General features: G+C 41.9%; 1 protein-coding gene across 10 annotated transcripts in view; it reads left to right on the forward strand.

Annotated features, from left to right (window-relative positions):
* SH3D19 (SH3 domain containing 19) overlaps positions 1 to 12,032 on the forward strand; it is a 217,007-nt gene extending 204,975 nt beyond the window's left edge. For all 10 annotated transcript variants that reach the window (XM_074396829.1, XM_010338609.2, XM_074396830.1 and 7 more), the window contains 3 exons: positions 3,526 to 3,712; positions 4,820 to 4,917; positions 10,121 to 12,032. In XM_074396829.1, coding sequence (XP_074252930.1) covers positions 3,526 to 3,712; positions 4,820 to 4,917; positions 10,121 to 10,237 — 402 coding nt within the window. In that variant the 3' untranslated portion in view covers positions 10,238 to 12,032. The remainder of the gene's footprint in view (positions 1 to 3,525; positions 3,713 to 4,819; positions 4,918 to 10,120) is intronic.
* Positions 12,033 to 22,626: the final 10,594 nt, after the last annotated feature.

The following is a 22,626-nucleotide window of genomic DNA, read 5'->3' on the forward strand; positions in this document are numbered from 1 at the left end:
CTCCCAAGTAGCTACAGGCATGTGCCACCATGCCCAGCTAATTTTTTTTTTTTTAACAGAGACGGGGTTTCACCATGTTAGCCAGGATGGTCTCAAACTCCTGACCTTGTGATCTGCCTGCATCGGCCTCCCAAAGTGCTAGGATTACAGGTGTGAGCCACCATGCCCAGCCTAAATAAAATAATAATTTAAAATGTCTTAAGAGGAAACATGTTACAGGGAAAGGGGATATAAAATCAAATATATAGTATAAAAAGACTGGAAGAAAATTATTCAAGTTATTAGAATTAAATTGCGTGTAAGTAGTAAGATTACATACACGGGTAGGTTTTTTTTTCTCTCTACATTTTTTTTTTTTTTTTGAGACGGAATTTCGCTCTTGTTACCCAGGCTGGAGTGCAATGGCGCGATCTCTGCTCACCGCAACCTCCGCCTCCTGGGCTCAGGCAATTCTCCTGCCTCAGCCTCCTGAGTAGCTGGGATTACAGGCACGCGCCACCATGCCCAGATAATTTTTTTGTATTTTTAGTAGAGACGGGGTTTCACCATGTTGACCAGGATGGTCTCGATCTCTCGACCTCGCGATCCACCCGCCTCGGCCTCCCAAAGTGCTGGGATTACAGGCTTGAGCCACCGCGCCCGGCTCTACTTTTTTTTTTTTGAGTCCCACTCTGTTGCCAGGCTGGAGTGCAATGGTGTGATCTCTGCTCACTGCAACCTCTGCCTCCCAGGTACAAGTGATTCTCCTGCCTCAGCCTCCTGAGTAGCTGGGACTATGCCCAGTAGTACCACCATGCCCAGCTGATTTTTTTATTTTTGGAAGAGATGGGGTTTCACCATGTTGGCCAGGATGATCTAGATCTCTTGACATCATAATCCACCTGTCTCGGCTTCCCAAGGTGCTGGGATTACAGATGTGAGCCACTGAGCCCGGCCACCCCCACTTCTTTATACATTTCTCAACTTTCCAAATATTTAGGAACATTTATTTCATTTGTATAATGAGAAAGAGAAAAACAGTGGGTTAAAATTTTTACACTGTATAACATGACTCCAGAAGTGCTTAAAGGTACTAGGAATGTGGTGCCTTCTGTTGTTTTTTAGGTTTTTGTTCTTTGTTTTTTTGAGACAGGGTCTCACTTTGATGCCCAGGCTGAGTGCAGTGGCAAGGTCTCAGCTCACTGCAACCTCTGCTTCCCAGGCTCAAGCAATCCACCTTAGCCTCCCATGTAGCTGGGATGACAGGCACACACCACCACTCCTAGCTAATTTTTGTATTTTTTGTAGACAGGATCTCACTTGCCCAGGCTGGTCTCAAACTCCTGGGCTCAAGCACTTCACCTGTCTCAGCCTCCCAAGGTGCTAGGATTACAGGGATGATCTATGACATCTGGCCTTCCGTTGTTTTTTGTGACAAATTTAAAAGATTTAAGCATGATGGGATCATTGTGTTAGTGAAAATGTCACTTGTAATTGGCCTGTGTGTCTCTTAATTCTTTTGTTCCTAATTCTTTCGTTCCTACCTACTGATAAAGCGAAACAGGAAAGAAACTGACTATAGTTCTCCAAAAGGAAATGTTCACATGGTTGTTGCCTGCATTTGGGGGGAATTATAAGTTCCATCCTTTAGGAATAGTTACTCAAGTGCAGGAACAAGAAGGCAAGGTTAGTGTTGTTTGCTTGCTTTTTGTTTTTTGTTTTGTAAGCCCTCAGTTATGGAGAACTTAAGATACACCAGGCATTGGGCTAAATGTTACACATGCATTGTCTCATTTAATCCTCTTAGTAACCCTAAGATAAAGCTGAGCCTCAGAGAAGAAAAGGGTCTTGCCCAGTGTCACATAGCTAAGGAGTGGCAGAACTGGGTCTGGAACCTTTGCCTGTCTAGCTCCAAAGCCTTTGTCCTGCCCAGGCACAGTGGCTCGCGCCTGTAATCCCAGTACCTTGGAAGGCTGAGGCAGGTAGATTGCTTCAGGCCAGGAGTTCAAGACCAGCCTGGCCTACATGGTGAAAGCCTATCTACTAAAAATACAAAAATTAGCTGGGAGTGGTGGTGCACACCTGTAGTCCCAGCTAATCAGGAGGCTGAGGCAGGAGAATCACTCAAACCTGAGAGGTAGAGGTTGCATTGAGCCAAAATTGCACCATTGCCCTTAATCCTGGGCGACAGAGCAAGACTCCATCTCAGGGGAAAAAAAAAAAGTCTTTGTCCTTTTCATTATCCTCTACTGCCTGCTTGAGCCTCTTGAACATAGGGTTCCAATCCCAACTTGGCAGAGCTGCTTCTTCACAGAGCAAAACCTTCTTCTAATGTGCCTGGGATAAAAGCATTCTTACACTAGCCCACCACATCTGGGTATTATCCTGCCAATCTCAGAATTAACTACACCCCATAAAATTAACTGTGTGAGGCTGGGCATGGTGGCTCATGCCTCTAATCCCAGCACTTTGAGAGGCTGAGGTGGGCAGATCACTTAGGTCAGGAGTTTGGGACCAGCCTGGCCAATATGGTGAAAACCCGTATCGACTAAAAATACAAAAATTAGCCAGGTGTGTTGGCACATGCCTGTAATCCCAGATACTCTGGAGGCTGAGGCAAGAGAATCGCTTGAACCTGGGAGGTGGAGGTTGCAGTGAACTGAGATCATGCCATTGCACTGCAGTCTGGTGACAGAGTGAGACTCTGTCTCAAAAAAAAAAAAAGTGAATTACTGAAGTCCTATGCTATGGAATCTAGTAGTCTATGAATCAAGTAGAGACCTGGAAATTAATAGACTACCCATTCTGATCCTTCCTAATTTAAATAAAGAAGAACTTCAGTGAAAATTAGATACTTTGTCAGAATCTTTTCATAGTGTCAAATACTATGCATAAATATTTTATGCTTTTACCTATTTAATGTAACTAATATAATAGGTCATATTAAGAAAAACTTTTTTTGGCTGAGTGAGGTGGATCCTGCCTATAATCCCAGCACTTTGGGAGGGTGGGAGGATTGCTTGAGCCCAAGAGGTCGAGACCTGCCTTGGCAACATAGTAAGACCTCATCTCTACAAAAATAAAATTAAATTAAATAGTCAGGTGTGGTGGCTGCACCTGTAGTCCCAGCCACTCAGGAAGTTGAAGAGAGAGGATTACCTGAACCCAGAAAGTCAAGGCTGCAGTGAGCTCTGATTCTGCCACCGTACTCCAGCCTGGGTGACTAAGTAAGAACTTGGCTCAAAAAAAAGAAAAGAAAAGAAAAACAGTGTTTGCTTAAGCATTGTACATCTCTTAAAAGCAGAAAAGCCACAAATTCTATCATGCTTGTCATTTAGAATTACAATTTAAGAAAAATTATTGGAAATGTTTCTTTCTGAAACTTGATAGCATCATAAAATATTAGAAAATTTAAAGAAGACTTCAGGCTGTGAAATCTTAGGACGCCTTAGTTTTTTGGTTTTTTTCCCACTTCTTTTTAAGCTTTATAGAACTTGATTTTAAATAAAATCTTACATTTCTGACCACACTTCTGATTGATAACAGGTTAACAGTCTTTCTGCAGAATGGTGTGAAGCTCTTCACAGTTTTACAGCAGAGACCAGTGATGACTTATCCTTCAAGAGGGGAGACCGGATCCAGATTCTGGAACGTGTGGATTCTGACTGGTGCAGGGGCAGACTGCAGGACAGGGAGGGGATCTTCCCAACAGTGTTTGTGAGGCCCTGCCCAGGTATGACAACTGCAAGACATGACTGCTACTCCTCACGGGGAGCCCGAGACCCTCAAAACTATATACATTTCTTTTCCCTCTGGCCATACTCAAGTTTGTCTGTCTATATATGAAAGGGTTGATCATGAAGTCACACCAGCTTCATTTATATACTTTGTTAGAGTTATAGAAAAAAAGATATAAATGTCTTCACCTTCACTAAATAATGGCTAATTGCATCTAATACATATGGGTTTTTTTTTGGTTTTGTTTTGTTTTGTTTTTTGAGACGGAGTTTCACTCTTGTTACCCAGGCTGGAGTGCAATGGCGCGATCTCGGCTCACCGCAACCTCCGCCTCCTGGGTTCAGGCAATTCTCCTGCCTCAGCCTCCTGAGTAGCTGGGATTACAGGCATGCGCCACCATGCCCAGCTAATTTTTTGTATTTTTAGTAGAGACGGGGTTTCACCATGTTGACCAGGATGGTCTCGATCTCTTGACCTCGTGATCCACCCACCTCGGCCTCCCAAAGTGCTGGGATTACAGGCTTGAGCCACCACGCCCGGCACATATGGTTTACGTAATTTTTCCCTGCTAAGAGGACATTGTACATCTTTTTGAAAGTTACGTAAGTTCAAAATTAATTGAAAATATTCTGCTTTTTAAAAAGCTTTTCTTGGTCGGGCACAGTGGCTCATGCCTGTAATCCCAGCACTTTGGGAGGCTGAGGTGGGTGGATCACGAGGTCAGGAGTTCAAGACCAGCCTGGCAACATGGTGAAACCCTGTCTCTACTAAAAACACAAAAATTAGCTGGACATGGTGGTGCATGCCTGTAATCCCAGCTGCTCAGGAAGCTGAGGCAGCAGAATTGCTTTAACTGGGACCTGGGAGGCAGAGATTTGCAGTGAGTCGAGATCATGCCACTGCACTCCATTCTGGGCTACAGAGCGAGACTCCATCTCAAAATAAAATAAAAAATAAAAAGTTTTTCTTTGCCTAACATTGCTACCTCTGAAGAGAAAATATTCTCTTTTTAGAGTGACAAGGGGTTTTTTTTAAAAAAACTTTAGATTTATGTTTTAGTCCACTGTGTTTCTGTGTATTTGAATTTTTGATGTCTTCACAGCTGAGGCAAAAAGTACATCGGCCGTCATACCGAAGGGGAGGAAGGCCAAAGCCTTATATGATTTCCGAGGGGAAAATGAAGATGAGCTTTCCTTCAAGGTCAGAATATATATCTCTTCATAACTGCATTAAGCACTATAATTTTTGAAATGTCTTCCATTGAAGGATGGAACATTTGAGTGGAATATTGATCATTACTCAAGAATGAAGAGATCTCAGACCCTAATTCAAAGGGAAGAGATTATAGAAAGTGAATAGTGCAAATAGGCCTGTTAATTTACATTATCAACCAGGCATTAAGGTACTTAGAGAAAACTTTGGCTTAACAACCCCATACATCCCCAAAGTAATCCCTTGTTCCTTGGTCTTACATCATCAGATCTCAGTAATATGGGGATTTTTATTAGTAGCCCTGGTAACAGATGTCCATCTACATGGCCCTCCCAGCCTGCCATTGACATGTCCTTGAAATTGATGGAGAATCAGATAGCACCTGCTACAATTTACACTAGTAGCATAGTAGCCTTATAAGACACTGAATTCTTGTCCACAAAGGCACTGACCAGAGCTTTGGGGAAATAGTCCCAAAAGGTTGAGCTACTTCGCAATTTTTTTTTTCACCGAAGAAATGCCTAATTTTTTCTTAAAGTAAAAGAAAATTTTCATGATTCTATTTCCCTAATCTACAACCATGGTCAGAGGAAAGCACTTTGGAAACGGTGATAGAAGAAGGTGGGTGGTTTTAGTAGTCGCTGCTGTCAAAATAGCCTCCGTCAGACAGTGGTAAATTCTCTATCATTGAAATGATTCAGTCAGAGGCAAGGATGCTATGGAGAGAATTAACATATCAAGGAATGATTGGACAAGATGTGGTTTAAAACAGTGGACAACAAAACAGGGTTTTCACTTGCCTACAACAAGATAAGAAAAAGGCTGAGCACAGTGGCTCACCCCTCTAATTCCAACACTTTTGGGAAGCCAAGGATCACATGAGGCCAGGAGTTTAAGACTAGCCTGGTCAACATAGCAAGACCCTATCTCAACAATAACAAAAAGTGAAAACAAGGCAATACTTGAATCAGGTGTCTGCAGCCTTTGTGGGAGTAAAGGGGGATAACGTGATTAAAATTTTCAGTCATATTTCACGCCTGTAGTCCCAGTACTTTGGGAGGCTGAGGCAGATGGATGACCTGAGGCTGGGAGTTTGAGACCAGCCTGATCAACATGGAGAAACCCTGTCTCCTAAAAATACAAAAAATTAGCTGGATGTGGTGGCGCATGCCTATACTCCCAGCTACTCAGGAGGGTGAGGCAGGAGAATCGCTTGAATCCAGGAGGCAGAGGTTGTGGTGAGCCAAGATTAGCCATTGCACTCCACGCTGGGCAACAAAAGTGAAACTCTGTCTCCAAAAATAATAATAATAATAATAATAATAATAATAAATTATTAGCAAGTAATAGATATTTCTTTTATTTATTTACTTTTGTTGTTGTTTTTGAGACAGGGTCTCACACTGTTGCCCAGGCTTTAGTGCAGTGGTGCAGTCTCGACTCACTGTGCAGCCTCTGTTTCCCAGGCTCACACAATTTTCCAGTCTCAGCCTCCTGTGTAGCTGGGACTACAGGTTCGAGCCACCAGTGCATGGCTAATTTTTTGTAGTTTTTGTAGAGACTGGGTCTCACCCAGCCTGATCTCAAACTTCTGAGCTCAAAGCAATCCACCTGACTCAGCCTCCCAAAGAGCTGGGATTACAGGCATGAACCACTGCACCCAGCCATAAATGATAGATAGTTCTTATGCCCTAGCTATGCAAAATTAAAAATCCATAACCTTCTATCACTTACTTTTTTTTTTCACATCTTGGTCTTTAAAATAAAATGTAAAAAATAAAACTGTTGCCTTAATCCTTGAGAGTCAGTGGCTCAAAATTTATTCCTTTTATTTTTACGTACATATACTGCCAGTGAAGAAACTGAATTCAAACTTCTTAGATGTTATTTTGTTCTTCATTTAAACTATGTCAATATAAATAACAGAATTCACAGTATCCTCCAGAAAACAGGTTATCTTCATTTCCTTCTACAAATGGTTGACCATAAGATAGTTCTAGAATTTTTGTTGTTGTTGTTGTTGTTGTTGTTAAGAAATTCTGGGCCGGGCGTGGTGGCTCAAGCCTGTAATCCCAGCACTTTGGGAGGCCGAGGTGGGTGGATCACAAGGTCAAGAGATCGAGACCATCCTGGTCAACATGGTGAAACCCTGTCTCTACTAAAAATACAAAAAATTAGCTGGGCATGGTGGTGCGTGCCTATAATCCCAGCTACTCAGGAGGCTGAGGCAGGAGAATTGCCTGAACCGAGGAGGCGGAGGTTGCAGTGAGCCGAGATCGCGCCATTGCACTCCAGCCTGGGTAACAAGAGTGAAACTCCGTCTCAAAAAAAAAAGAAATTCTGCACTGCTTTCAGTGTTGTTGGTCATTAATATTTTCTTAAATATCCACAGAATATTAATAGATAAAACTAATTTTTAAAAATAGTCCTAGCTCTCAGGAAACTGACATGGTATGTAGATTTGGACGAGACCTAAAAAATAGCTTCAGTTAACTATTATTATAATTTAGGAACCAAAAGTAACTTATTTATAACAAAAACTGTGAATTGCTAGAATTTTTACAGATTTTAGCAGACCAGAGTAAATTAACAACATCTGATAGCATGTTTTCTTTCCATTTTCCATAAATAAAATCCTTAAATCAAGCCTTTTTTTTTTCCAGAGGGTAATGTACCAGGGCTACAAATAACCATTTAGCCTGATAAAGATATTCTTAACAGTAGCCAGAGTCATCTTGGACCATTGTAGCATCTTACACAGATTCTAAGAGATGTTTAGAAACCATAAGGAACAAAATAGTTATGTCTTCATCTGTTGAAGGAATTCTAATTTGCACATGAATAAGACACACAGCCCCTTTGACTAACCTGATGAAGATAAATCAGTGTCCTGAGTCAAGGTGAAGTTAAGATGGGAAAAAATACAAATTTAATATTGGGGCCATGGCAGGAGAATCATTTGAACCAGGGAAGTGGAGGTTGCAGTGAGCCAAGATTGTGCCAGTGCACTCCAGCCTGGGCAACAGAGCAAGCCTCCATCTCAAAAAAAAAAAAAAAAAAAAAAAAGATATTGGGGCCATGGGAGGAATGTGATAAACCATATGGTAGAGGGGAAATGCCATTATGTGCAAGAATAGATGTAGAATGCAAAATTGCTCTGGGTGTTGATAAAAGGCAGTTATAGTAAAAGCGTTTCTAAGTAAAAAAGTCCACTGTAAAATGTGGCAGCCTCATAGTCTAGTGCAGGGGTCCCCAAACTACGGCCCATGGGCCGCATGCGGCCCCCTGAGGCATTTATCCGGCCCCCACTGCACTTCAGGAAGGGGCACCTCTTTCATTGGTGGTCAGTGAGAGGAGCACTGTATGTGGCGGTGCCACAAAGCACGGCGTCACTCACGTACAATACTACTTCCGGTGACGCGGGACGCACGTGTCATGGCTCCAGAAGCGCGTCATATGACGCACATCGGGTCTGTGGCTGCAGCGCCCCACATCACCGGAAACAGTATGAAATAACAGCAGAAATAGGAAGAAAGGCAAAGCACTATAACCATTACTACACAGTACAATGGCCCCCATACTCCCCCAAATGTACAACAACATAATGGCCCCTATAACCTCCCTTTGTCCAAAAGTCTCCCCCCACATTACTACACACCATGTTTCCCCTATTATAAGACCCTGTCTTATATTAATTTTACCCCCAAAAGACAAGGGTTGTCTTATTTTTAGGAGGTGTCTTATAATAGGGGAAACATGCAGCAGTGGGCTTCCCACAGAAGAGGCCCACCGCTGCTGCAGATGTCCAGGACGCTGTATACACAGTGTCACAGGCTGATCACCGCCATCCCTGTATACAGCACTGGAGGCGGTGCTGGGCCTGTGACACTGTATACCGCTGTCTGGGATAGTGGAGGCAGCAGCGCTGGCTGTGAAGGGTGTCACACCTTGCATAGTCCGGCCCTCCAATGGTCTGAGGGACAGTGAACTGGCCCCCTGTGTAAAAAGTTTGGGGACTCCTGGTCTAGTGGTTAGGAATACAAGCTCTGGAATCACACTAGATTTGAATCCTGGTTCTACCACAAACTAGACATGCGACACTGGCAAGTTATATAATCTATCTGAGTTTTGGCTTCTTTTCCACTAAAATAAGGAAATCTATAAAAATATATCTCGACCAAGGTGGTTGGATCACCTTGGTCGAGGAGTTCAAGCCCAGCCTGGCCAACATGGTGAAACCTCACCTCTTCTAAAAATATAAAAAATAGCTGGGCATGGTGGCAGGCACCTGTAATCCCAGCTATTCAGGAGGTTGAGGCAGGAGAATAATTTGAACCCAGAAGGTGGAGGTTGCAGTGAGCTGAGATCATAATATTGCACTCCAGCCTGGGCCACAGGGCAAGACTGTCTCAAAAAAAAAAAAAAAAAAAAAAAGTACATACATACATATACATATTTATTTATTTATATTTATATATTTATATATTTTTATTTATATGTGTGTGTGTGTGTGTATAAATATATATATATATAAAATGAGGATGTTAATACAGTGCTTATCTCTGGGGCTGTGGTGTTGTTTACATGAGTTAGTCCCTTTGAAGTACACAGAATAAGACAAGGCATGCAGAAAACAGGTGACTCACTCATTTCCAAGTCTTTGCCTAAATGGCACCTTCTGTGCAGCCCTCCTTGATGGCCCTAATAAGCTGGCAATCCCATGCTTTCTGTCCTCTTCTGCCAGCTTATTTGCTTTCCCATTGTAGAAAGGGGGAAATATTAATTGTGCCCAGAACAGTGTCTGACACTTAGTGGGTACTCAATAAATAATTGTGTGTGTGTGTGTGTGTGTGTGTGTGTGTGTGTCTGTGTGTGTGTGTGTTAGCTAGTATTATTTTTTAAGAGGGATTTTAGATTAGGAGTGGTGAATTTGAGAGGCACAAAATATAAGCAGGAAAATCAAAGTGCAGGAAGGCTGGCAACGGCAAAGGAATGAGATTTAAGGAATAGAGGCCTACAAGCAAATAGCATCATTAGTTATAGATCATCTTTGTCATTTAATCCTCTCAGCAATCAAGATAAATGAGTTATATAAAGAGAAGATTATTCATGCTGCCCTAGGTAGACCACTATTTCCTACGCTTATTCTCAACAGAAATCAGTAATTATTCTAATTCCTTTTGTCTTACAGGCTGGAGATATAATAATAGAGCTGGAATCTGTAGATGATGACTGGATGAGTGGAGAACTGATGGGAAAATCTGGAATATTTCCCAAAAATTACGTACAGTTTCTACAAGTCAGCTAAAGGAGAAGCTTGACTGTGTTCCTTGGCACAAGAACTCACTTGAAGTATCACCTTGACTATCAGATATGTTTTTGCACTATTTTTTTTAACTGAAAAAGAAATATCTAAGCTGTACATAGTACACTAGAATTTTCTGAAAGCAGAAAACTTCTAGATTTTGTAGTTAGTTTTCATTACAGTAGAAACATGCACATGGAAACCCATGAGCTAGGATTCTACCGAGAAAAACATCTAGCGGGATTAGCAAGGCAAAGGGAAAGCCTCTGGTGGCATGGCAGCATGGGGAGGCTCACATGCAGCAGTTGCACATGGACATCTATTTTATTCAGCACAAGTGAATTAACCATGCTTCTTCATTTTTTTACTTTACTTTAAAAAGAGGACATTTGATATTCTACATGCTGTATCAGGACATGATTAGTAATCTAAATTTCATTTTTGATAATTCAAATTAATTCTTACAGCTTGAGCATATCAGCCTTATTACCAGAGCAAATCCTTTTTTCAGGCAGGATAGTTTACTGACTAGTTGGGGCATTTGTAAGCACATTGCAAAATCAACCCGTGCCTACCAAACAATCCTTATGTTGCCAAGTGATCCCATTTGTCCAAGGATTTGAAGGGGGTCAAAATTGGATGTATCTTACTTAGTCTAAAGAATCACAACCATCCCTGAAATGCCTTGCTAATACAACTAATCCTTCCATATACGTGCCATACTTATTTCTTTCCTCAATGTATACTTTATGTTAACAAGATTATTACAAAGCATATTTTCTGAATCTGCAATCATTCCTTTGACAATTACTGGACCCAAAGGAAAATTCATTTTCTTTGCATTATTCCAGTAATACATAAAAACTGTGTCTTGTTATCATAGTACATTATGAATCACATATAAAATCTTAGAATACAGAACGACTGTTCAGATGGAAAGTAGTGCCAAACCTCCACAGCTCATTTCTTTGTAATATAATCAGAAAGAAAAATAATTTAAGAAGACTGGTACTTTTTTTGTTTTATTTTTTCCATAGTTCATCCCTGCACAATTATTAGAGTAAATGAAAAAACAACTTTCCTGCTTTCCATTCATATAAATTATAAGCTTAAGATTTTTAAAAAGTGGCTCTTTACATTACTGAATCGATTACAGTTTATGGGCTAGAGCCAAATAGGTTGAAGACAATCTTCTAAACAGATCAATGAAATAGAATTTCATTGGAAATGTAAAACACTTTCCCAACAATGTTCATGATTTTCTTCTGTTTTTGAGAAGAGTTTCATATGCTGGACCACGTTTTAGCTATTGCTTTTTTTCCCATTGTCCAAAAAGTTAGGCAACCAATGGCTACAGTTTTACATGAATACCACCTGGAGTTATGCAAGGAAGGTAATATTTACTTTGTCTTTGACTAAAGTTATCTTCCCATTCTATGGTTACATATTATTTTGGACTATGGAGGCTTACAACATATTTTGATAAAGAAGAGAGCATAAAAAAAATTCTTGTCAAATTTCACTCAAAAGTAATTTCATGAGAAGTCAGTGATTTAAAACATTATCCAAATTCTTATTTGCAGCAAACTGTACAATAGCAGGAAGGGTATGGAATGGGACATGAGGTATATATCTTTGCCTTTATAACTTTAACATCTTAAATTGAAGGTTTTGAAAGCCTATCTTTATTAGAGGAAAATCTCCATCTTAAATTTTGGCCTTTTGTCACCAGAATGATAAGTGCAATAGTTTTAAATCTACTTGACACTCTAATAAACTGAACTGAACTTTCAAAGTCCCTTTCTTATCTTAGACTGAGTTTTTTGAGAATGGAGGTGGTATCTTTTCTTTTCTTTCTTTCTTTTTTTAGACAGGATTTCATTCCCTTTGACCAGGCTGGAGTGCAATGCAATCTTGGCTCATTGCCTCAACCTCCACCTCCTGGGCTCAAGTGATTCCACAGCCTGCCAAGTAGCTATGACTACAGGCACACACTGCCACACTCAGCTAATTTTTGTATATATATTTTTTTTCTTTTTGTAGATACAGGGTTTTACCATGTTGCCCAGGCTGGTCTCAATCTCCTAGGCTCAAGCAATCTGCATACCTTGGCCTCCCAAAATGCTGGGATTACTGTACCTGGCCTGTGATATCTTATTTATCTTTGTATCTCTAGTCCTTTGCACCATTCAGGCTCAATAAAGTTGGTTGGTGGGTTGAGTTAGTTGGTTGGTTGGCCGGAGTTAGGGGGTCGGTGGGTGGGTGGGTGGGTGGATGGATGGATGGATGGATGGATAATAGATGGATGGAGGATGGATGGATGACTTTCACATATAGCAATACCATCTTGGATTCACTCAGTATTTTTCCTCTTTAATTTTTTTTTTTTTTTTTTTTTGAGACAGAGTTTCGCTCTTGTTGCCCAGGCTGGAGTGCAATGGAGCGATCTCGGCTCACCACAACCTCCGCCTCCTGGGTTCAGGTAATTCTCCTGCCTCAGCCTCCTGAGCAGCTGGGATTACAGGCACGTGCCACCATGTCCAGCTAATTTTTTGTATTTTTAGTAGAGACGGGGTTTCACCATGTTGACCAGGATGGTCTCGATCTCTCGACCTCGTGATCCACCCACCTCGGCCTCCCAAAGTGCCGGGATTACAGGCTTGAGCCACCGCACCCGGCCCCTTTTTTTTTTTTTTTTTTTTTTTTTTTTTTTTTTTTTTTTGAGACGGAGTTTCGCTCTTACTACTCAGGCTGGAGTGCAATGGCGTGATCTCTGCAACCTCTGCCTCCCAGGTTCAAGCAGTTATCCTGCGTCAGCCTCTGAGTAGCTAGGATTACAGGCTCCTGCCAGCAAGCTCAACTAATTTTTGCATTTTTAGTAGAGACAGCATTTCACCATGTTGTTGACCAGATTGGTCTTGAGTTCCTGACCTTGTGATCCACCCGCCTTGGCCTCCCAAAGTGCTGGGATTACAGATGTGAGCCACCATGCCCTGCCTTCTCGTTAATTTTCAACATAAATCTATACTGAAACAAAATTCACAGTTTTATGTTATTTCACTCTTTTTTAAGATGGAGTTTCGCTCTTGTTGCCCAGGCTGGAGTGCAATGGCGCGATCTCGGCTCACCGCAACCTCTGCCTCCTGGGTTCAGGCAATTCTCCTGCCTCAGCCTCCTGAGTAGCTGGGATTACAGGCACGCGCCACCATGCCCAGCTAATTTTTTTAGTATTTTTAGTAGAGACAGGGTTTCACCATGTTGACCAGGATGGTCTCGATCTCTTGACCTCGTGATCCACCCGCCTCGGCCTCCCAAAGTGCTGGGATTACAGGCTTGAGCCACCGCGCCTGGCTATTTCACTCTTATGTTCTATTTCATGCTTACCATTTATTACCCACTCAACTGACAGGAAGCAAGAAGGTAGCATATGGGCTTTCATAGTTACTTTCTTGTTCTGTATATTGATTGAATTCAAGGCAAGACTGACTATGTTTAAGGAGAAACTTAATTTTTATATTCAGTGAATTTTATGGGGGAGAAATAGGAATGCATTCTCTTTCCTTTCAGGAATTTTAGGTTAAAATTTGATCTTGTTCATCTAAGCCTCCTCAAACTAGAATGTCTTAATCCTTTTTCTTTGGTAAGTTAAACATAGAGAAGCCTTTCCTAGCAAGCAGACTCAGGTGAGAAAAAAAAAACTAGAGAAGCCATTTAATACATTATTCTTATCCTTTGAACACTAAAAGACAGCATTTTTCTTTAAAAGATGCCCTTGCTTACATGGCTGGAGGAGTAATGGAATATATCTGTCATTGTGCTCATAGAAATCAAAGGTCTTGAGTACAGTCTATAATATTCAGAATGAAGATGCGTTTATCAGAATTTATTATTAGAACTGGCATTTAGAAAAAAATCATTTTTCTCTAGGGTTGTAAATCAATACTCTTATCAATCATTGCTTAGTTTTTACTCAGTTTTTTAAGCTTACTTAAATATACCTAGAGAAACTAACGATGAATATATTGACTAATTATGAGGCGATATAGTCACTTTGGTATAATCATTAATTTTTTTTATGTCAAATGCTCCTGAGCCATATGATTCAATGCCATTTTATGAATTCTTCACAGTGATTTTTTTTTTTTTTTTTTAAGAAATAGAGTCTCACTTTGTTGTCTAGTTTGGAGTGCAATGGCATGATCTTGGCTCACTGCAGCCTTAGACTCCTGGGCTCAAGTGATCCTCCCACCTCAGACTCCCAAATAACTGGGACTACAGGCATGTGCCACCATATCTGGCTAATTTTTTATTATTTTATTTTATTTTATTTTTTGAGACGGAGTCACTCTGTTGCCCAGGCTAAAGTGCAGTGGTGCTATCTGGGCTCACTATGACCTCTGCCTCCCAGGTTCGAGTGATTCTCCTGTCTTAGCTTCCTGAGCAGCTGGGATTACAGGCACTCACCACTGTGCCCGGCTAATTTTTTAGTATTTTTACTAGAGCCCAGGTTCACCACGTTGGCCAGACGGATCTCAAACTCCAAACTTCAAGTGATCCACCTGCCTTGGCCTCCCAGAGTGCTGAGATTACAGGCGTGAGCCACTGAGTCTGGCGTAATTTTTTGTTTTTTGTAAAGACAGGGTTTACTATGTTGCCCAGTGTGGTGTTAAACTCCTGGGCTCAAGCAGTCTTCTCGCCTCAGCCTCTCAAAGTTCTAGGTTTGCAGGCATGAGCCACCTTGCCCAGCCAGCAGTGAATTTTTTTCAGAACTAATGTGAAGTCATTTTCTAACCTCTGCCTTTTTACTTCACTGTAATTATAGAAGGAAAAGAATACAGAGCCTGATTCAGAACAACACCACCATCTAGGGGCCTCTCTCTTAATTGCAAGCTCATCCTGTTATACTACAGAAGAGAGACCTTGGAGACCAGAGCTCAGCTTGTAGAGGTTAAATGATTTGCCTAAGGTCACAGTTACTTGCAGAGCCTAAAGTAAAACCTGTCTCTGCAGATTTCCAATCCAGTTCTTTTCCATTTATTTTGGCAAAGTGATACATTTCTCTTCAGCAGTTAAACAAAAAGAATTGATATGTTTCATTGGCCTGTAACATTTGCAGCCTCTTGTACAATACTTAACAATTAGAAAGAATTACACAGAATGTATGAAAGCCTTGAAGTTTTATCCTTCAAGAAGAAAAGTCCTGTCAGCTTCTCAGATTTATGTGGACAGTTTATATTCATGTTTTCTAGAAACTGAAACATGAATGGATCCACTAATGGGGTTTCCTTTTTCTCTTTAATAGAGAATATTTGAATACTTAGAACATCAGGTCTTGTACAGCTGTATCTTGTAGGGCTGTGCTCTTGGTAACAGTAGAGCAATCGTAAATCTAAAGTTTCATTAAAATATAACACAAAACGGAGCAATGTCCCGGCCACCATGAGGAAAGCCGCTATCAAGAAAGACTGAGCCCCCGTCCCTGCCCTCTCCCTGAAATAACGAACAGCTTGACCCCTAAAAAAATGTGTATATATGTGTGTGTGTGTGTATATATATATATATATATATATATATATAAAACACAGAACAGTGTTATTAGTATTTTGTAGTATAATAGATTAAAGCACTGTTAAGCTAACAGATGTATATTTCAGAGTCTGGGACATATTCTGATTTTTTTTTTGAGACAGAGTTTCACTGTCACCAAGCTGGAGTGTAGTGGTGTGATCTCAGCTCACTGCAACCTCCGCCTCCTAGGTTCAAGTGATTCTCCTGCCTCAGCCTCCCAAGTAGCCGGGACTACAGATGTGAACCACCACGCCTGACTAATTTTCCTATTTTTAGTAGACATAGGCTTTCACCATGTTGGCCAGTGTGGTCTCCATCTCTTGACCTTGTGATCTGCCCGCCTCAGCCTCCCAAAGTGCTGGGATTACAGGTGTAAGCCATTGCACCTGGCCTATGTTCAGTTTTTTTTTTTTTTTTTTTTTTTTTTTTTTGAGACGGAGTTTCACTCTTGTTACCCAGGCTGGAGTGCAATGGCGCGATTTCAGCTCACCGCAACCTCCGCCTCCTGGGTTCAGGCAATTCTCCTGCCTCAGCCTCCTGAGTAGCTGGTATTACAGGCACACGCCACCATGCCCAGCTAATGTTTTGTATTTTTAGTAGAGACGGGGTTTCACCATGTTGACCAGGATGGTCTCGATCTCTTGACCTCGTGATCCACCCACCTCGGCCTCCCAAAGTGCTGGGATTACAGGTGTGAGCCACCGCGCCCGGCCTTGTTCTGATTTTTTTTAAAGGAATTCTAATTATATGTATACCATGGATTATTTATCTTTAAGTACCATAAATTAGGCAATAATTAAATGAAATACTTTTTAGGAGAAGTAATGTTTTAAATTCATTATTCAGGCATAAATATAACCTACTGGTTGTCTGTATTTCACAGAAATTGACTGACAATACCAAGTTATTGACCTCTGGCCGAACACAATGACTCATGCCTGTAATCCCAGCACTTTGGGAGGCTAAAGCCAGTGGATCACCTGAGGTCAGGAATTCCAGACCAGCTTGACCAACATGGTAAAACCCCATCTCTGCTAAAAATACAAAAATTAGCCGGGCTATGGTGGCACACGCCTGTTAATCCTAGCTACTTGGGAGGCTGAGTTGGGAGAATTGCTGGAACCTTTGAGATGGAGGCTGCAGTGAGCCGAGATCGTGCCACTGCACTCCAGCCTAGGCAACAGAGTGAGACCCTGTCTTGAAAGAAAAATACTTAAAAGGAACAGCTACATTTATTTCTCATCATGTAGAATTACTTTATTGGATAGAGCCCTGACTCACAGACCACTGAGCCCACCACATTATCCTCTGGGCCCCCAAGGGGCTAGCAGCTAAAGAGCCTCAGCATTAGGCTGTCCCTCTAGTATGGACCAGAGATCACTCTATAGTAGGGCAACAGTGGCATCTTGTTTCTAGACATGAAAATGTCGGAGCTATTAAAAGATGAACATGTAGTGACAAAACAGTTATCTGTTTCATCTGTATATGCAGAGCGCTCTAGGGTCAGTGAATCTGGGATGCAAACAGAGGCCGGTGTCTTTGCTGGTCAGAGAGGCTTGATTGACCTATGAGAAGGCCCATATGCCCACTGAAGTCAGGGGGCTGGGGACAAGGTTGGAAAGCAACAGACAGGTCAGGTGTTTGAGACCAGCCTGGCCAACATGATGAAACCCCGTCCCTACTAAAAATATAAAAATTTCCGGGCATGGTGGCAGGTGCCTGTAATCCCAGCTACTCGGGAGGTTGAGGCAGGAAAATCACTTGAACCTGGGAGAAGGAGGTTGCAGTTAGCTGAGATCATGCACTCCAGCCTGAACGACAAGAACAAAACGTCTCAGAAAAAAGGAAAGCAACAACAACAACAAAAAAAAACAGGGCATTCCAATACCGTGTATCTGTAAAACTGCCTAAGGGTGGAACAGTTGCCCCTGTGCAGGTTTGTCATGTTGCTCCTGCTGGATAGGGATGGATAGCCTCTATATCATATTTGAGTTGATGGACATAGGAATAGACCATTTTATTGAAGAGACTGGGGGTGACATTGACACCATACTGTGCAAGAGGCTGAGGATTCTCATCCTCAGAGAAGGGGAGAATCAGGATCACATTCTCCAATGGGGTTGCTGAGCAGAGCCCCCATACACTGATGGTCCCCACAAAGCCAGCAGCCACATCACTCAAGCTGGTGCCCATGAAGAAAGTGAGATTTTCTTCTCGATTTGACAACAGAGACCACTCCCTCAGGCCACAGATGATAATAATACTGACCATGAGACCAAGTGCAGTGGCTCACACTTGTAATCCCAGTACTTGGGGAGACCAAGGCGGGTGGATCACTTGAGCCCAGGAGTTTGAGACCAGCATTGGCAACATGGTGAAACCTCATCTCTACAAAAAATATAAAAATTAGCTGGGCATGGTGGTGCATGCCTGTAGTCCCAGCTACTCAGAAGGCTAAGGTGAGAGAATGGTTTGAGCCCAGGAGGTGGAGATTGCAGTGATGACACCACTGCACTGCAGCCTGGACAAGTTAATGAAACTTTTTTTGTTTGCTTTTTTTGTTTTGTTTGAGACGGAGTTTTGCTTTTGTTGCCCAGGCTGGAGTGCAATGGTGCCATCTTGGCTCACCACAACCTCTGCCTCCTGGGTTCAAGCGATTCTCCTGCCTCAGCCTCCTGAGTAGCTGGGATTACAGGCACATGCCACCACACCCGGATAATTTTGTATTTTTAGTAGAGATGGAGGTTTCACCATGTTGGTCAGGCTGGTCTCGAACTCCCTACCTCAGGTGATCCGCCCACTTCGGCCTCCCAAATTGGTGGGATTACATGAGCCACCATGCCCAGCCCTGCAAAATTCTGTCTCAAAACGTAATAATAGATAAATAATAAAATATAATACTGGCCAGGAATGGTGGCTCATGCCTATAATCCCAGCACTTTGGGAGGCGGGTGGATCTCTTGAGGTCAGGAATTTAAGACCAGCCTGGTCAACATGGTAAAACCCCATGTCTACTAAAAATACAAAACTAAAATTAGCTGGATATGGTGGCACTCACCTGCAATTCCAGCCACTTGGGAGACTGAGGCAGGAGTATTGCTTGAACCCAGAAGGCAAAGGTTGCAGTGAGTCAAGATTGTGCCACTATACTCCAGACTGGGCAACATGGCAAGAGTCTGTCAAAATAATAAAATAATAATAATAATAATACCATGACCATTGGAATATTGAACAACGTGATCAGATCTGGCCACATAATTCCTGGAGGTGAAGGCCAGGCTACTGTGTAGAGCCCCATACATGGAGCCCAGATCCTGAATACCATGGTAGCCAGGAACCTTGTCATGAGGCAGCAGGGGGTGCAGAGTGGGGAGGAAGAGGTGTATTTAGGATTGGTTTCAGGCCTGAGTAGGTGTGAAGGGGTGAGTTCAGTGTGTGGAAAGTGTACCTCAGAGTGAGGCAGAGAGACACCAGAATGCAGCAGGTGTAGCCAAAGCTGGCTAGTCCCTTTTAAAAACTGAGTCACAATTTACATAAAATGCACAGATACTAAGTAAACAATTGTATGAGTTTTGACAATTATATACAAACCATTGATCAAAATGTAGAACATTTCTGTCTCTCTAGAAAGTTTCTTCATACCCCTCTCCAGTTAATCACATCTCTCACTTCCCCTGACAAAGGCAACCACTATTCTGATTTCTGTCACCGTAGATGAGTTTTGCCTTCTTGAATTTTACAAAAATGGACCATCTAGTATCTACTCTCTTCCTCTGGCTTCTTTCACTCAACGTAGTATTTTTGTGATTTGTCCATGTTGCTGTAGCAGTAGTTCATTCCCTTTTATTACAACTGAGTAGTATTTCAGCATAGGAATACACCACAATGTGTTTATCCATTCCCCGTTGGCTTTTTTCCAGTTATTATCTACTGTGAATAAAACTGGTATGAATATTTCTAAACAAGGCTTTTGTGGACATAGTATTTTATTTCTCTTGGATAAATACCTAGGAGTAAACTGTTAGCTCATAGAATAGATATATGTTTAATTTTATAAGAAACTGCCTATTTTCTAGAGTGGTTTGACCATTTCACACTCCACCAGCAATGTTTGAGAGTTCCAGTTGCTACCTGTCTTTTACCAGCATTTGGTTTTATTAGCCTATTGGTATTGTCAGTTTCATAGACATTTTCTTTTGACACAAAACAATTACAGTATCACAGACTGGGTACAGTGGCTTACGCACTTTGGGAGGCTGAGGCAGGTGGATCACTTAAGGTCAGGAGTTTGAGACCAGACTGACCAACATGGTAAAACCCCATCTCTACTAAAAATGCAAAAATTAGCTGGGCATGGTGGCACATGCCTGTAATCCCAGCTACTTGGGAAGCTGAAGTAGGAGAATCACTTGAACCGAGGAGGCAGAGGTTGCAGTGAGCCAAGATTGCACCACTGCACTCCAGCCTGGGCAACAGAGCAAGACTGTCTCAAAAAAATAAAAATGGCTGGGGCGGTGGCTCACCCCTGTAATACCAGCACTTTGGGAGGCCAAGGCAGGCAGATCACTTGAGGTCAGGAGTCCAAGACCAGCCTGGCCAACACATAGTGAAACCCCATCTCTACTAAAAAAAATACAAAAATTAAAAAAAAAAAAAAATACAAAAATTAGCTGGACATGATGGCACGCACCTGTAGTGCCAACTACTTGGGAAGCTGAGGTAGAAGAATCGCTTGAACCCAGGAGGCAGAGGTTGCAGAGAGCTAAGATCGTGCCACTGCACTCTAGCCTAAGCAACAGAGTGAGACTCCATCTCTTAAAAACAAAAAATAATAATTTAAAAAAACAATTATGGTATCACAAATAGACTTCTAGGAGCTGACCCCTGCAATAATTTTTCTTTCTTCCCCCCCCCTTTTTTTTTTTTTAAAGATGGGGTTTCACCATGATAGTCAGGCTGGTCTTGAACTCCTGACCTCAGGTGATCCACCCACCTTGGCCTCCCAAAGTGCTAGGATTACAGGCGTGAGCCACCACGCCCAGCTTTTTTTTTTTTTTTTTTTTTTTTTTTTTTAATTTTTCTACCTTGACTTTTTTTTGTTTGTTTTTTTTCCTTTTCCTGAGACACAGTTTCACCCTTGTTGCCCAGGCTGGAGCGCAATGGCGCAATTTCGACTCAATGCACTCTGCCTCCTGGGTTCCAGTGATTCTTGTGCCTCAGCCTCCCAAGTAGCTAGGATTAGAAAACCTGCCACCACACCCAGCTAATTTTTTTTTTTTTTTTTGAGATAAGAGTTTCGCTCTTATCTACCCAGGCTGGAGAGCAATTGTATGATTTCGGCTCACTACAACCTCTGCCTCCTGGGTTCAAGCAATTCTCCTGCCTTAGCCTCCCAAGTAGCTGGTATTACAGACCCCTGCCACAATGCCCAGCTAATTTTTATATTTTTAGTAGAGACGGGGTTTCACCATGTTGGCCAGGCTGGTCTCGAACTCCTGGCCTCAGGTGATCCACCTGCCTTGGCCTCCCAGAGTGCTGGGATACAGGTGTGAGCCTCTGCACCCAGCCCTGCCTTGACTTCTTAAATGATCTTAACAAATGGAAGCTCATTACCCTTCATAGCTGTCACACTTGCATTGCCAGTCACAGCATTACGTCAGAGAATTATGACTCATTAAATTGGTACGACTGTATATTTAAAGATATTAAAGATTATTACTGAAATTTGGAGCTGTGTTTAATAGGATTGTGGTTATATTTCTAAGGAATCATTTTTGAGATATTTGCTCAAATATTTACATTTGATACATTAAATGTATTAAAAGATATTTGCTTCAAATAATTGGGGAGGAGAAATTGTCAGGGACTGTGCAGTGTTTGACATTTTACCCAACTTATAAGCTAAAAATATTAACCTGTCATGGTTCCATGGATGTTAGCAGAAGACATGAGACTCCTGGGCCAGGAACAAAAGACTTTATTACTCACAGCAAAAGTGAGAACCAGTGTTTCATGTTCTTATGTGTCAGTTTCCCATACCTCCCAAATCCCAAGGAGGAGATGAAAAGGGTCCATTATGCAGCCAGTTGTGTCACAGGAGAGGAACACTAAGATCTGCCACTTTTATAGCAAGTGGACGCAAGCCTGCTTTTTTTCCTAGGGGAGACGTTACCTCATCCCTCAAGGTTGCTCACAAGGGTGCAAAAACAGCCCTGAGAAGTGGCCAAGGTGAAAAACAGTCAAGGAATTGTATTCTTGGCATAATCAGCAAGAATGTGCAGAGACACTTGGGGTCTACAGCACATTGCCTCTGTCACTGTTCACTCCTCAGCCTGACACATTCTTGGCCAAACAAATTTTTTATACAAGCATGCTACTCTAGCAACCACTTCAATTAATCTAACCAACAGAAGCCAGAACCAAATCCACTCAATTTGTCTCATATGATGTTTAATTAAGTCTATTATCAAGACTCAAGGCAGCAGAGGAGGCCAAACTACAGTACTGATCTCAGTCATACTCTCCAGGGTCACAGACAGCTCACTGCAGATAAATCCCAGGGAGTACCAGTAGGTCTGATTTTAGGCAGCCATGAGGTATTCTAGGGCCAGGGTATTTTATTCATTAAGACCTGCACAGAGAGTTTAAACTGATCTGTTAATCTCTGGTGTCATTGCAATAATTAGACAATAGATGGGCCAGAAAATGACCCCTGTTCTTAATGGGAAGACATCTCATGACCAATTTTTCTCCTACATACAAAAATAGAACTCCAAAGGACACAAGTCACTTTAGTTCAGGACTCGTTGCTAAACCTGATTTGT

Source organism: Saimiri boliviensis, chromosome 3, assembly GCF_048565385.1.
Source record: "Saimiri boliviensis isolate mSaiBol1 chromosome 3, mSaiBol1.pri, whole genome shotgun sequence".
In the NCBI taxonomy this organism is placed as follows: Eukaryota; Metazoa; Chordata; class Mammalia; order Primates; family Cebidae; genus Saimiri; species Saimiri boliviensis.